The sequence below is a fragment of the Tiliqua scincoides genome, chromosome 3 (genome assembly GCF_035046505.1).
Source record: "Tiliqua scincoides isolate rTilSci1 chromosome 3, rTilSci1.hap2, whole genome shotgun sequence".
NCBI lineage: Eukaryota > Metazoa > Chordata > Lepidosauria > Squamata > Scincidae > Tiliqua > Tiliqua scincoides.
In genome coordinates this window covers 218,873,340-218,888,152 of record NC_089823.1, presented here as the reverse complement: position 1 = coordinate 218,888,152, position 14,813 = coordinate 218,873,340, and the positions used below count along the sequence as shown (strand labels likewise).

The 14,813-nt window shown below is 44.4% G+C and overlaps 1 protein-coding gene across 1 annotated transcript; it reads right to left on the bottom strand.

Annotated features, from left to right (window-relative positions):
* Positions 1–1,175: 1,175 nt before the first annotated feature.
* IQCJ (IQ motif containing J) lies at positions 1,176–12,220 on the bottom strand. Its single transcript, XM_066621535.1, has 4 exons — positions 12,170–12,220; positions 9,276–9,340; positions 7,804–7,884; positions 1,176–1,395 (listed from the first exon to the last, which is right to left on the bottom strand). The coding sequence occupies exons 1-4, from the start codon at positions 12,218–12,220 to the stop codon at positions 1,176–1,178; spliced, it is 417 nt and encodes a 138-aa protein (XP_066477632.1).
* Positions 12,221–14,813: the final 2,593 nt, after the last annotated feature.

Below are 14,813 nucleotides of genomic sequence, written 5' to 3'. Positions count from 1 at the left end.
CTATGCAGACAAAAAGATCCACCATAACAATAGAACACCAACATTACTTGCCCTTCTAGCATTTAATTAAGTGCTAATTTATGCCTGTGGATCTACTGTACTTTGACACCTCACAGAACATGTGAACTGCCCCACCGAAAAGGCATTGTCAGAGAATACATCTCTACCTGTGGGATTTGATCAGCGATTATTATTCCATCTCTGTCACCTCTCTGATGGCAGTGAGGCAATGCATACGTGAACTCATTCAGACCTTGCATGTGTGAACTCAATCCAAAGTCTCAGAAACGGGAAGTAACAAAAATATTTGCTTAAGACTGGTTTGGACATTGCCAACTGGGTAAAAAAATCCAGAGTTTCAAATAACATGATAAAATTTATGTCATCACCATGCTACAGTCCCAAGTAGCTGCATCCATGGAAGCTTCCTGTTTTAGTTTCCATTCCCCAGCTTTTCTCAGATTCTTTTGTAGTCAGTGAAAGAGAATTCTCAGCTGCTTTGGACATAGAAATAACTACTAATTGAAGCAAACAAAGCTGCCCTTGCATTAACTGAAACATGACCTCTTTAGGCCTGGATTCAACAGAACTTTTTATAGTCACAGTATAAATTCAGTACATACAAATTCCTTGTTCCGATATCATTCTTGTTAGTTTCAGACACAATCACAATTCCACAGTTAGAAAAAAAAAATATCACAAATATAGCAAAAACTGATAAGGTCAACTCAGTGCAGCTAATGCATCATACAAATTTGATTCTAAAATGCACAAAGAACATTTCTTAGTGGTGACATGCGCATGAGGCCAACCTAGCCATGAAGTGGGCAGGTTCAGGTGCCCATCACCTATGGTCTACCACTGCCTCCCTCCATACCTCTATGGATGCAAACCACCTTGATCTGCTTCCTAAAAACAAGCAGAAAGCAGATAATCTGCTTTCCACCATGTTCTATCATGCATTTTTCTCAAACCAGGAAGTGTGGGACTTCCAGTTTTATGTGAACAGACTGTGGGAATGAAGAAACTCCTTCATTTGTGTGAGCCCTTTAAATAAAACTGGAAGTCTGGCACTTCCTGGTTTGCCAAAACAGCACGACGGAGCATGGTACAAAGCTTTGACTTTATTTTGCACTCCATGACAGAGGCAGCAGCAGCCCTGGGGTGGCATGGCATCAGGCTGCATCTGTGGTTACACCATCCCTGCATGTGCTACAAAATGTAACTTGGAAAACCTTACTTACAGGAGTGCTGCCATCTGACAATGTGTTCATACTGATAGAACTGCTCATCTTATCCGATGATAAGGAAGGAGGTGATGGACTGCGTTTCTCCCGATGGTCTTGGTTCTGTATATCTTGACGCTGTAGATAGTCGCGCCATGCTCTCTGAATTCTGGATGCAATTTGAAATATGGGTGAATTTAGGCATATCTTATGCATTCATGCACAACTGTAACATTTTTCTCTAGTCTGCCTCGGGCAGGAAGGCAACTTTGCAGAGCTTGAATGAGATTTTACAAAAGTCAAGATGGTGCAAAATATCAGAATTTAAAATTAAAATATTTTCAAGCCCCTCTTTTGAACTCTGACATGGGGCAAAATTCAGTACAAATGAAGTACTTTTAAATTTAGTATTTTTTCCAGAAAGAGTTAAGTTTGTAACTGAGGGTCCAATCCTATCCAACTTTCCAGCACTGCTGCTGCAGCAATACAGCCTGAGGTAAGGGAACAAATGTTCCCATACCTTGAGGAGGCCTTTGTGACTGCCTCCCCACCACGGGATGCAGCGCACACTCCATTAGCACAGCTGCACTGGCACTGGAATATTGGATAGGATTAGGCCCTAAGGCTACAATCCAAAATCTATTTACCAGAGAGTAAGCACCATTGGACACAGTAGATAATACAACTGAGTAAACATTCATAAGATTTATACAGGTATTTATATTTATATGATTTATAATATGCGATTTATACGATATAAATATACAATTTATAATATAAGATTGCACTCTATGTCTCTCCTGCTGAAATCAATGTGTCTTCAAATTGCTCAACTTCTGCTGTATTACGACATTAATAGTGCAATCCTATATATAAGTAAGACTGCACATTTTTCTGGAAATAAGTCCTTACTTCTGAGTAAACATGCATAGGATTATGCTGTACGTTCCACTGCATTTAGTTAAGTTTACTCCCAGGTGAGGATGTATAGGATTGTACTGTTAATTGATGAAGGGCGCAATCCTATCCTGCGCTGGAACAGGCAAGCCAAGAGGCTTGCACTGTATCCAGCGCAGGACAGTGGCCAAAAGCAGCTCAGCCAGACAAAAGGGGAAACTTTTCCCCTTGCCTCTGGGAAAGGTACACTTTCCCCTATGGGTCTCCTCAGACTTGCGCTGCCTCTTGAGGTGGCACAAGTCTGAGGAGAGCGGAACGGCTTGAAGCCGCTCCATTCTCCCTGGGAACAGGGGGTTGGGATCTGGCATAACTTCCGGATCCCAGCCCCACCTCCTGCTCCCCACCCACCCGCCCTCAGGGCCGCCCACCACCCGACCTCCCCCTACCCAGGAACACCTCCCTCCTGCCTCCTCCCCACCCCCGCCTACCTCAGAGCCTTACGTCGGCCCAGCCAGGCTGACGCAAGATGCACACAAGCTTGCATCAGCCTCTGCAGGCCGGTGGTTTTCTGTGCGCTGGCTTGGCTTCCTCCCGAGGAAATGAGTATAGGATTGCACCCTTAGGGATTGCACCGTAAGGCACATTTGTGACCCTCCTAGGCTGGCGCAAGGGACTTGCACCGGCCCAAGTCAAGGACTGGATTGTGCCCTCAGGGTGCAATCCTATACTAACTTTCATTGAACACAATGGGACTTATTTCTGAGTAGACATGCATAAGATTGTACTGTAAATTTAAGACTACAATGTTACATTTCAGCTTGCTAAATCTAAATCTAAACAGACAAAATTAGGAATATTGAAGGAAGAAAAGCAAATTAGGAGGGATATAAATTTGTGCAAATTTTGAGATAGGAGGATTTGCTTGAGATTTTTCCTCCAAAATTATTTTTACCTTTACTGTTTTACCCACACAATCCTGCTTTTCTACAAACAGTAAAGCAAGAAATACAGTACAGTCTTATTTAATACATCTAGATACACATAGATTTATTTGCTTCCTTTCCTAGCAATGTTGATATTCACTATCTGAAAGGAGATTTCAAAAATATTCAGAAATCAGGTGCTGTGCAACTTCTCTGTTGTGCTGTACTTGACGCCAGATGGCAGTGTAATATCAAATAAGCCCTATCGGGTTTTGATTCAGAATAGATTTATAGGAAGTAATGTGGTTAATACAGAAAACATGCTATTCAGGTGTATGTATAGTGTTCTGAATATAGTCCAGTGATATGTTCTGAATACAGTCCACCAATGCTTGATGCTGCTGCAATGGCTGTATGTTCTTGTGTCATTTATTTATTCTCTTCTCAATATATTTCTGGTCTTTGACAACTTCATCACTGACAGCATTAAAGGCTAAAGGACTATTAGTCCAAGCCTCAAAGAGAGTTAAAACCCCACTGAGCTACATAAAATTAATTTCTGAAGATATATCCTGCGGATTGTACTTAACTGCCTTTGGGCACAATCCTAACCGGACGTTATGCCGGTATAGGTGGCCCTGGAGGATCGCAAACATGCCGTAAAGCACGTTTGCACTTCCTTAGGCGGGAGCTGCGTCTGCGCATTCAGATGCGCTGACGCGTGGACGGAGGCAGAAGCCTCCACTGCAGCTCCCGCGCTGCTGCTTGTGTCAGCACGAGTTCGCTGACATAAGCAGCAAAGGTAGGCATGGGAGGGCATGGCGAGGAGGCGGGAGGGGTGTTACTGGGCAGGGGGAGGGCGGGCCCAGGGACAGGCACGTTGGGAGCTGGGGGTGGGGCTGGGACCCAGCAGTTAAGCCACTCCGCTCTCCTCAGACTTGGGCCACCTCTGGAGGTGGCGCAGGTCCGAGGAGACCCATAGGGGCGTGCAGCCCTTACCCACGGGTAAGGGGAAGAGCTTCCCCTTGCCCGTGGCTGAGCTGCTGCTCGCTGCAATCCCGCGTTGGATGCAGTGCAAGCCTCCTGGCTTGCCTGCTCCAGCGTGGGTTAGGATTGCACCCTTTATTTCATAAAAGCAGAGGTACTTTTGTTAAGACTTAAGGAGAGATTTTTATAATTGTATTTATACAGAGCTCTCAACGTTCCTAGTGGTTTATGTACAGTTAAGAGGCAGGTTCCTATTTTGAGGGGCTTACGCTTTAAAAACTGACAGAAGGCCCAATCCTATCCAACTTTCCAGTGCTGGTACAGCTGCAGTTCAGCTCCTACATGAGGGAACAAATGTTCCCTTACCTTGTGAAAGTCTTCATAACTACCATCCCACTAGCAGGGGAGATGCTGCATGCACCTCACTGGCACGGCTATACCAGGGCTAGAAAGTTGGATAGGATTTGGCAGGGAGGCAACAGGAGGAGGGCAGGAGGATGAAAGTAGCAGTAAGCATGGGAAGCATAAGCAACTCAGACAGAGAAAACCGTTCCAACAACTGCCAATGTGCTTTTGGCCATTTAGAAATAGGAGCAGTTTATTATAGGTGTACGTCGCTAAACGACGGGTATTCGTTCCCACACCCCCGTCTACAAGTGACACCAATGTTAAATGATGTCAGCTGATTAAAGCCTTCGGAGCTGAGGGAAGTTGTGCTCCCCTTGCTTCCGGAGGCTTTTCCGAGCCTCCCCAGGGACTTCCCCAGGCCTCAGAATGCTTTATAAGGTGAAAAAATGTCACTTCAGGTTTCCGAAGGAAACTGGAAGTTGTGATTTTTGGACCTTTTCAGCCATTCTGAGCCTTGCAGAAGCAGAGCGCATCTGCGGGGCTCAGAAAAGCCCCGGAGGAGGGGGAAGCACAGCTTGGGGGGGGGGAGTGTTAGGTGATGGACCGTCACATATGCAGCCTGCTGCTGGAAGGAACATCACTAAGCAATGTTCACCTGTATTTCTATTTAATGGTGCAAGGAGTCTCTGTAGTTCAATTCAGAAATGAGATGTCAGTTTTTAGAAAATACATTGGGAGGACCTCAAAGAGTCCCATGGTATCTCTTATTGACAAATGAATGGATTGTAACATAAACGGTTGTGAATCAAGGCCCAGGTCACTAGGCGCACCAGCATGTTCTGGTTCTAGTCCACCAAATTTATGCCACAGTGCATATGATAGACTTTAAAGAACCACAGGACTCGTTGTTTTTGCACAGCTATCCCTCTGAAAACTATTACCATATGGAGAAAAACTTACTTTTCTTACTGTTTCTAACACTGCCCAGCTCCAGTAACATTTCTAAGTCCTTGGCAAAAATGACATTACACTCCTTTGACTTTCATTTCCTTTTACCTAATGCTGACGAGTATGTACTCTCTTATGACCTCACCAAATTTATACATCAACAGAACCTTCCTAATGATGCTCTGACTCTAATTATTCTGTGTGGACAGAACCACATTCTGGAAACTTCAACACTCAGATTTATTCATGGAGATAATTGTATCTTTTCCAGCTTAGCATGCTGATGAGGAAAGGAGTGGGAACAGGGCATGACTTCAGAAGACAAAGCAGAAATGTTGAATCACATCCCACTGCAGCCGGAAAGCCATGCTTCCAAAACCAGCATGTGCTTTGACTTTTTTCCCCAGACTTTGTGTGGGCTGCTATTTCAAGTGCCCGATATGTCACTCCATTTCTTTCAGAACAATAATTTTTCTGACTTGGATCCTATTTATTCAGAAATTGGAAATAACTATGCAATAGTTTGCAGACAGGATTTCCACTGTGTTCTTTCACGTGCTCTACAGATTTCATCAACAATTTTTTAAACAAGGCAAAACATGCTCACTGGATTTTGAGCTTTTACAGGGCAACCCTATGAATGCTTACTTAAAAGCAAGTCACACTGAATTCAATGGAACTTATTCTCAAGTAGGAATGCGCAGGACTGCAACCTTCATGTATGGGTAGAACTGAACTAATGATTCTCAACAGGGAACCTTTGGCTTTAATTTTGGAGTGCAGACTGACTCCCCCCGGCCATGCTTCCTCCTTTCACCATCACCAGTTTCATAGAATCCCTTCCTACATATTAATTACATGTAGCCTAAATTACATTAATCCCTACATATTAATTACATGTAGCCTAAATTCCCAAGATCCTCAATTCTCCAGTAAACTGCAGTCCTATGTCCACTTTGTCCACTTATTTGTGAATAAGCCCAACTAAACATACTATGTATAGGATAAGGGGTTATGCATTATCAATGCAGCACAGTCGCAAAGCTCCATGATGGGACCCCCCATGGGCTATCGCCGCCCCCCTGCACAGATACCCCCCCCCCACTCACCAGAGGCTCACAGGCCACGCCAGAGAAACCTCTGTGAGGTTCCCTGGCACTATAAACTGTGCTTCCAGCAAACTGGAAGCACAGTTTCCACCCCCGTCGGGAGCCTCAGAGAGGCTTCCACGGGGTCCTAGCGGCCAGCGCCTGCGGCTTTTGCCCCATCTCATCCCATGGTAGGCACACAACTGATGCAGCATTAATTACATGAATCTATCACACAGTACACATACCTAATTGCCCAATCCTATCCCCCACCATTGGCGCCTATTCAGCTGCGCAGACAGAGTGACTGCTGCATCTAAGCGGGGGGGACACCAATTACGCAGCCACTCAGAGATATGTAAAAATAGTTAACAGGAAATAAACCAGCAAGAGAGAAGTAAAAATATTTTTACTTACCCCAAGTCGGTTGTCAAAAATGGGTCATTTTGCTAGGGTAGGTCCAAGGAGAAAAAAGAGGTGGGGTGACAAGGGAAAGAGGGGGTAGATCTCGTACACACTGGTGCTGCTCAGATCCAATTCCTGCCCTCCTCCATGCCCTCCACAATCCACTCCAAAATTCCCCCCTGCCCTCCTCCCTGCCATGCCTCTGCCACCACCAGCACTAACGAAGCACCAGCTATTTGCAGCAGTGGCCCAGAAGCGCATGATGGTGGCTCTTTGTGCCACCATAGAGGGACTTGTACCGCCTGAATACTAGTTCAATAAGATTGGACCCTAATTCAGTGAATCAAGGGCTTGCTGTAATGACTGTCTATGTTTTGAGACTGTCTGATGATGCTTCATTAATTTAAAAACTTTCAACAGATTTTAAACATTATTGTTAGAAAAGAATGAATTCATTGCAGTAGTGGATGGCCTCAGTACCCACTTGGTCTTAGTATGTCAGGAGATAAGAAAGGGAGAGAGACTTTCCTGCATCACCATAATCATCCCTCTGCCTCTTCTTGAGAGAGAGAACACCAAACCAGAACGCCTCAGAACTATCTTCAATGGCCAAATTATTTCCACTCATCAGGGAATCTCCCGAAATCCTCTTCCCCTTGGCTATTTCCATTGCCACAACTGATTTTCTGTCTCAGTTCACTATCCTACAACTAGCATCAAAGACAGAATGGGACGTATTCTTCCTGTTTTTTACAATGCACTTACCATCCATAGTAAAATTCTTAATTTATAGTGTTTATATGTGGTCAAATATGCTCCCATTATAATTTTCTGTTGGATTAATCTTAACCTTACCCTGAAGGAGGAGGACTTTAGGTACTTAAAAATCCAGGCAATCAACCAAATGAATTTCTCTAGAGCCATGACAACGTTGCTATACTTTGAAAGCAAACATAGAAGAACAGACTTTCTATCACTTACACTTTCACTTTTGATTCCAAGGGCTGTAAATTAATGTGATATTTCTCAATATTATTCTCCACATCCATAGCAAGCTGATGGCTGTAAAAGAGAGGTTATCCATTAAAATCTATTTTAACATGACATTTCTGCAGGCACCATAAACTATCTATTTAAAAGGGAACATGCTCCAGCTTCTTGATCTAAAATGGGTCTCCTATGAAATAGGAAAATCAACCCATCATACCAGAAGTCTAACAGCCAGGCCTAAAATGTGAAGACAAAAGCAGGCTAATTGGTTAGTCTTGCAATAACCTCTCCTTCAGCAGCATACGAAGAAGGTAGCTATTTCCCCCAACCCCAGGTGCCAGACTGCATGGGGTATCCAAGAGGATGCCCCAAGCTATTTAAACTTCTTTTAAACACCTTTCAAGTTTTCAGAAAGAAAACTTATTTCTTTGAAACTTATTTTTCAATTGTTTATTCATGCAGATATACGATTTGTATATAAAGTTATATACAAAGACATAAACAAAGTTAGTATACACACATGCACACACACAACATTCAATAAAAGAAAATATTCACTATCTGTGCCATTATTATTGTCCATTTCATGTTGACTATTGAAAAGAATTTTGTCATGGGGGACCAAAAATTTATGGGCCCCTGGTGTTTGGCACTCCACTGCCCCATTTCTTTAAGCTTTGGTGCCACTGCGAGTAAACCAATGCAGCAGCTTCTCCAAGTGAGACCTGACTGTACATTTATTAAACTTTATGCCACTACACCATAATCTGTTTAAGACTACAGGTTATACTTGTTCTGCCATTAATACTGTTATGCCTAACTTTTCTTTTATAAACAGCAGCTGAATCAGGCCTTCCACATATGGGTAGCATGGCAAGAGGAGACCTTTCATCCTATCCCCTCCTTCAGGCCCAATTCTGATTGTGCCATCCTCAATGGCTTCTCAAGGAAAAGTGCTCCCAATGGAGATAATAAATGGGTGCTCTTTTTTGTCTCATGCACATACATGGACCCCAGTTCAGATTGGCATCATGGAGCAGGGGAGGGGAGTAAGGTTAAAACTCTCTGCCATGGTTCTGATCCTGAGAGGCCAGCAGCTCTTCTGAAATGAAAGCATGAGTCTGTCAGCACTAATGACAGGTTTAACACAATGTATAGTTTGGCCTTTAGATGACATTTTGCCTTCGGCACTACCATGCAAGCTGATCATGAAACTCTTAATCCCTGCAAATATTTTTCACTGTCATCAAGAAGTTGAAGGACAAAGTTTTTGAATACAAGTAAATTCATCTTAGATGTCTGCTGAATTCCATCTCAGCCCACCAAATAAAATTAATCCCCCCGATTAATGAACTAAAGTTTTAGTTGATTAATCAACTGATTGAACCAAGTTAAGGTTCAAGCCCTTATTAAAATCTATGCAAACCATTTATCTGGCAATCCAAATAAATTTCAGTACATACTTTTCAAGTAAATATTTGCCATCGCTAACTTGCTCCAAGGTCCGCTGCAGTCTTTTGAGTTCTTCCTGTAATGAGACAAAAAAAAAACCCAATGCATTAATTTGCTAAATATTTATTTTGAAGCAAAACACCAAAGCTCTTAAAAGGATGAAATCAGCAAACAGCTGTAGCTGCTGTATGTGTTTTAAAAGTTGAAAAGAATTTGCCATTTGAGTGGAAGGACAAGCCAGCGGCATTGCTGGGGTGGCATCACCCATTGTGGAGCTTGGCAACTCAGAACATTGGTGGTGATGTAATGACACACGCATCATCACATCACTTCTTAGCTGCCAAGCTTTCACTGCTGCAGGGAGGAGAAGCTGGCCATGGCATGCTGGGTACAGTGGCATAGCTAATGGGGTGCAGGGGGTAGCAGTCGCACCGGGCGACAAGCTTCAGGGGGACAACAAAACCAAGCTTGACACCAGTGGTCAAAATTGTGAAAAAAATTGCATATGTATGAATAATAACATAATGTTATATATCTTTGGAAAGGTAATTTAATGCTGAATGCAATGAAACAAACCCCATTGGACTATCTGTATTATATCAAAAGTTATGGCCAATTAACTAGAAAATGAAAACACAACTGCTTTACGGAACAAAAAGTAGATTTTCTTAACTCAAGACCTGTGAGACTGATTGTTCTGAGAGCCAATGAGATGTTGTTATGATACAGCATGGAACCAATAACGTGTTAACATGAGTCAGCTCTCATTTCCATGTATCATAATACAGCTACTCCTGCTAACTGGTAAAGAGGCACTTTTTCAAGTGGTGCTCCTCTTATATTTAGCAAGGGGAGAATAACCATCCCTCTTCACCCAGCACAATGTCTCTGAACAATAAGAGGCACACCTTATTTATTTATTTAATTAAATTTGATTTTTGTCATGGGGGGCTATTATTATTATTATTATTATTATTATTATTATTATTATTATTATTATTATTAACAGTATTTATATACCGCTTTTCAACTAAAAGTTCACAAGCGGTTTACAGAGAAAAATCAAATAACTAATGGCTCCCTGTCCCAAAAGGGCTCACAATCTAAAAAGATGCAAAAAGAACACCAGCAGACAGCCACTAGAAAAGACACTGCTGGGGTGAGGTTGGCCAGTTACTCTCCCCCTGCTAAAAAGAGGAGCACCCACTTGAAAAAGTGCCTCTTATCCAATTAGCAGGGCTACAAAGTATTCTTTTATCCCAGGTAGCAGATAGATGCTTTAGCTATGCCACTGGCTGGGGGGAGGTGGCAGATCAAGTGGATGGTGAACTGCTGGGGGGAGGAGGCATGTTCCCCCCCAATTTGCACTTTTTAAAAAGCCCAGGTGTAACATCACTTCCGGTTGTGACATCACTTCCAGGGCATCATTTTGAGCTCTGCACTGGGCTACATGTTCATTAGCTATGCCACTGGCTGGGTACACATGCAGGGGCATGTCAACTCCAGCAGTAGTGAGCGTGCTTGCTGCTCTTTGCCACCTGCTGGTCGAGCTGTGGCATGTTTGAAGCTGGCATGGCTGGGACAGGAGCAATGCTGACACCCTCAAACCAGCCTCTTATAACTTGTACTCGGGGAGGGCCACACCCCTTGCACCCTGCTTGCTATGCCACTGAGACCAGTCAATCCTAGCCCCAAGATAAGGGAACAAATATTTTCTTACCTTGAAGAGACATCTATAGCTGTGCCCCCCCCCCCCACATCGGAAGATACAGTGTACATCCTTTTGGCATAGTTGCATCAGTGCTGGAAAGTTAGTTAGTTAGGATTGGGCTGTAAGCGCATAGTTGGGCCCTGCATGTAACAAAAATAGCAGCTGCAGCGGGGAGGACAGCAAGACCACAGCTCATCCTGATCTGAATGAGTCCCACCTAGTGCTGCTGTTTACATTACTAAGGGCGCAATCCTATCCTGCGCAGGAACAGGCAAGCCAAGAGGCTTGCACTGCATCCAGCACAGGATAGGGGCCCAAAGTGGCTCCCTGACCCCAATGGGTCTCCTCAGACTTGCGCCACCTCCAGCTTGAAGGTGCTCCGGACTCCCAGGAAACAGGGGTTGGGATCTGGCATAACTTCCAGGTCCCAGCCCCGCCTCCCGCTCCCCACCCACCTGCCCCCAGGGCCGCCCACTGCCTGCCCTCCCTTCTCCCCGGAATGCCTCCTTCCTGCCCCGGAATGTCTCCTCCCCACCCACCCCAGAGTCCTGCATCGGCCGAGCTCGGCCAACACAAGACTTGGTGTCTCTGTCGGTGCAAAGGCTTGTGTCAGCCTCTGTGCACCAGCCTTGCCAACTCACAAGGAGTCGCAAACATGCCTTTCGGCACTTTTGTGACCCTCCTGGGTCAGCACAAGGGACTTGCGCCAGCTCAAGGTCACCTCAGTATTGCATCCTAAAAGAAAAAGAAAAAAAACACAGACCCAAATTCTGTGCTTCGTAGTTTGGCCCTGCACCAAAGTATACAAGGATGGTATGGCCCTGCTGGTTCGGCACCAGCAGTCTTGAACCTAGGACCTCAGCAACAGACACAAGTGACAGCTTGTTAGAAGAGGGACTTGCACTTGGGCGCTACTATGCTTGGACACGACTGTGCAATTAGCCTGAGGAGGCATCGAATCATATCACTGTCAAGCGATACTCGCCTTTACTCTGAGCAACTGATTCCTTGAGTGAAGTCAAACCTGCTTTCAGACAGCCCATGAGTCCTTACATGTCATGTGCCAAAGTCAGACTGCCAACTCTGACACTGAGCTGTAAAAAGATATACTCATCTTGGTGGATTCAAAGAAGACTCATCAATAAAATTTTACATTTATACAGAGAACCCACTGATCAATCACATACTTAATACGTCACAACATTGTGCTGTGGCTTCTTCTACTGCAGTAGCTTCTTGTGTCATTTCGTCTCAATGAGCTCCAAAAAGCAGCTACCAACTATACGTTCTCTGGATGACTTCCAGTCTACCATATGGCATAGGTTTAACCAGTAATAAAAAACATGGCTGAGCAAAACCAGTTATAGACTTATCAGTTTCTCTGTAGCTTAACACCACAACTACAAAAGACATAACTCAGAATTTGTCAGTTCTCCATCGGCGCTTCTGACCCATCCTCTCCGCACTCAAAAAATATAAATATCAATGAATGGAATTACAGAGCTTAAAATGGTTCTAAATTGAAAATAGGACAATTCAACTTTGATCTATTGTGCTATGACAATATATGTGGCTGAAACCTCTATCACCTATGGGTAGACGTAATCTTGTCCTTACACCTTCCTTTCTTTCGATGTTCCCTACCACCCTTTCCTTTTTTTGTCACTGAGAATCCATGTTATGAGAATACAGAACACACTCAGAACAGTTTTCTGTTATCAGTAAGCTTTTAGAAAATAATGTCACTGTCAGAGAATGGCCCTGCTACTGCATCCCAGTGTATCCCAGGTGTGTGGATACATTATTGATTTTTTCATTTTAAAAATGTTTATACCTGCTTTCTGAGAAAAAATCTTCAAAGAAATCTATTATTTAAAAAGTGAACAATAAAATCCATAATAAATAGGGGTAACAGCTCATAAGTAGCAACAAAAAAGTCAGGGGCTACTGACAGCATTCTTCCTAAGCTGTGCCCCCATGCAACTAACTCAGCTCAAAGCTCAGCTCTCCAGATCACAGAGCCTGGCAATCTGGAATTTCGGCTGTGATGGGTTACATCATCACTAAGCATCCAGAGGTGGGGTTGCAACACCACACAGGAAGAGAAAGGGTCCATGTACTGATGTAGACCCCTTACAGGGAATATAGGCTGCTGGGGGAGGTGCAGGCCATGGGAGCACTGCCTAGTGGTTATAGCCCAGTGCACTCTTCCTGCTCACTGTTTTTCCATTTTACTGGGCCAGCAGCTTAAAGCAGAGGACTGGCAGATCTAGCTGTTGCTACTATTCCAGGCTAAGGAGATCAGCAGAGGAAGGTGGTCTTGCAACAACCACCTCTCTCACAAGAGCACATAACCCAGAGGTTCTTATTAAAAATCAACAGCCCAATCCTATTGGTCATTTACACAGACAGAACATGCATTCTGCTGGAATAAACAGCTTTATGGCTGTCGCAAACACAACAACGTCAATGTGCATAGCCTGGCAATAGCCACAAGTGGTGAGCAGAAGGTCTGCAAGAAGACCTGGAGCAGGTAAGGCATCACAGGGGTTGGGAGGGAGGTAGGGAGGTGTGGAATGGGGTGAGGATGAATGGGTAGGAGATGGGGCAGGGAGGCAGGTGGATCAGGCCCAGAAAGCGGGTGAGTTTGGCATCAGTGGCACATGCTGAATCTTAGGCCTCAATTGCCTTCCTGGGTCAGCGCAGACTTGTGCAAGCTTTAGAGCTGGCACAGGTCTAAGTTGACCCATGGTGGTTGCTAGGACTTACCCCCGGGGCAACTTACCCCAAGAATGCCTCATCATGCTAAAGCTCCCCCACAGGATACTGCAGAAGTCACACCACTGCCACTGCAACACTATGCAAGAAGTTAGTTAGGATTGGGTTGTAAGCACATAAGAAGAGCCCCACTGGATCAGGCCAAAGACCCATCTAGTCCAGCTTCCAGTATCTCACAGTGGCCCACCAGTGGTTGTAAAGTTCAGTAGTGCCTGCAAGTGATAGTGGGACAACATTACTGTAAGTAGATTGTTCTCCTTTAGGTTGGCATGACATGGAACTGGATGAAGGGCTCACATGCATGATTTTCGCTAGTACTGATCTAGATAGGGAGGATAAAAGGGATGTAATGAGTCAAAAGCTGGTACAGCAAGGTAAAGTTGAGAAAGGGGCAAACCAAGATGGAACGAGGTGAAGTGGAGCAAGGGAAAGTGAAGTAGAAGTATAGACATAAGCTGGATACATATTAAAGACCATAATCATCATCAGCAGAATTCCCTAGTTTAGCAATCCATTAGCCCAGTATAATGTTCCAGTAGCCCAGTAGTTCATGTAATGCTTCCCCGTCCCTTTAAGGGGCGGGGGAAGGGGAGGGAGGCAGCTGTGCAATCCCAAGGATCACATTGCTAAGGGAGGACAAGGGGAGTGCTTTGGACTTACTGTGAATGATGTAGGGCTGCAGCAGGCTGCAGGAGATGCTGGGAGCCCTGCGCAGCCCTCTGCAGTGCTCCCTGAGGCTTGGAATCTGCAATAAAAGTGGGCACAAAGCACCTCCTCCAAAACGGAAGTGGCCCCCTTAGCGACACAATCCTGGGGATACATCGCTGCCCTAGACCCTCCCCCGCAAGAACTTACTGAGTAAAGCTCCCTCAAAGTTTGAGAAACGCTGCCTTAGCCTATCTGTGGAGAAAGCATCTTCCAATGTCAAGGGACTTTTGTTGACATACTTATCATTACACATGTTCTAGCCCCATATTTAATATAATACACAGTTATTCAAGCAAAAAATACGCAAAGAACCAGAATGGATTAGAAAACAAACACATCATCTGTGGCTTAA

What these genes read in the sequence shown, in the direction of transcription:
- IQCJ (XM_066621535.1), bottom strand. Translation starts at nt 12,220, where the DNA reads ATGACACAAGAAGCTACTGCAGTAGAAGAAGCCACAGCACAATGTTGT. An exon ending in GGCAAATATTTACTTGAAAA is followed by an intron (nt 7,885 to 9,275) that starts GTATGTACTGAA and finishes TCTCTTTTACAG; the next exon opens with CCATCAGCTTGCTATGGATG. An exon ending in TTGGAATCAAAAGTGAAAGT is followed by an intron (nt 1,396 to 7,803) that starts GTAAGTGATAGA and finishes AATTGCATCCAG; the next exon opens with AATTCAGAGAGCATGGCGCG.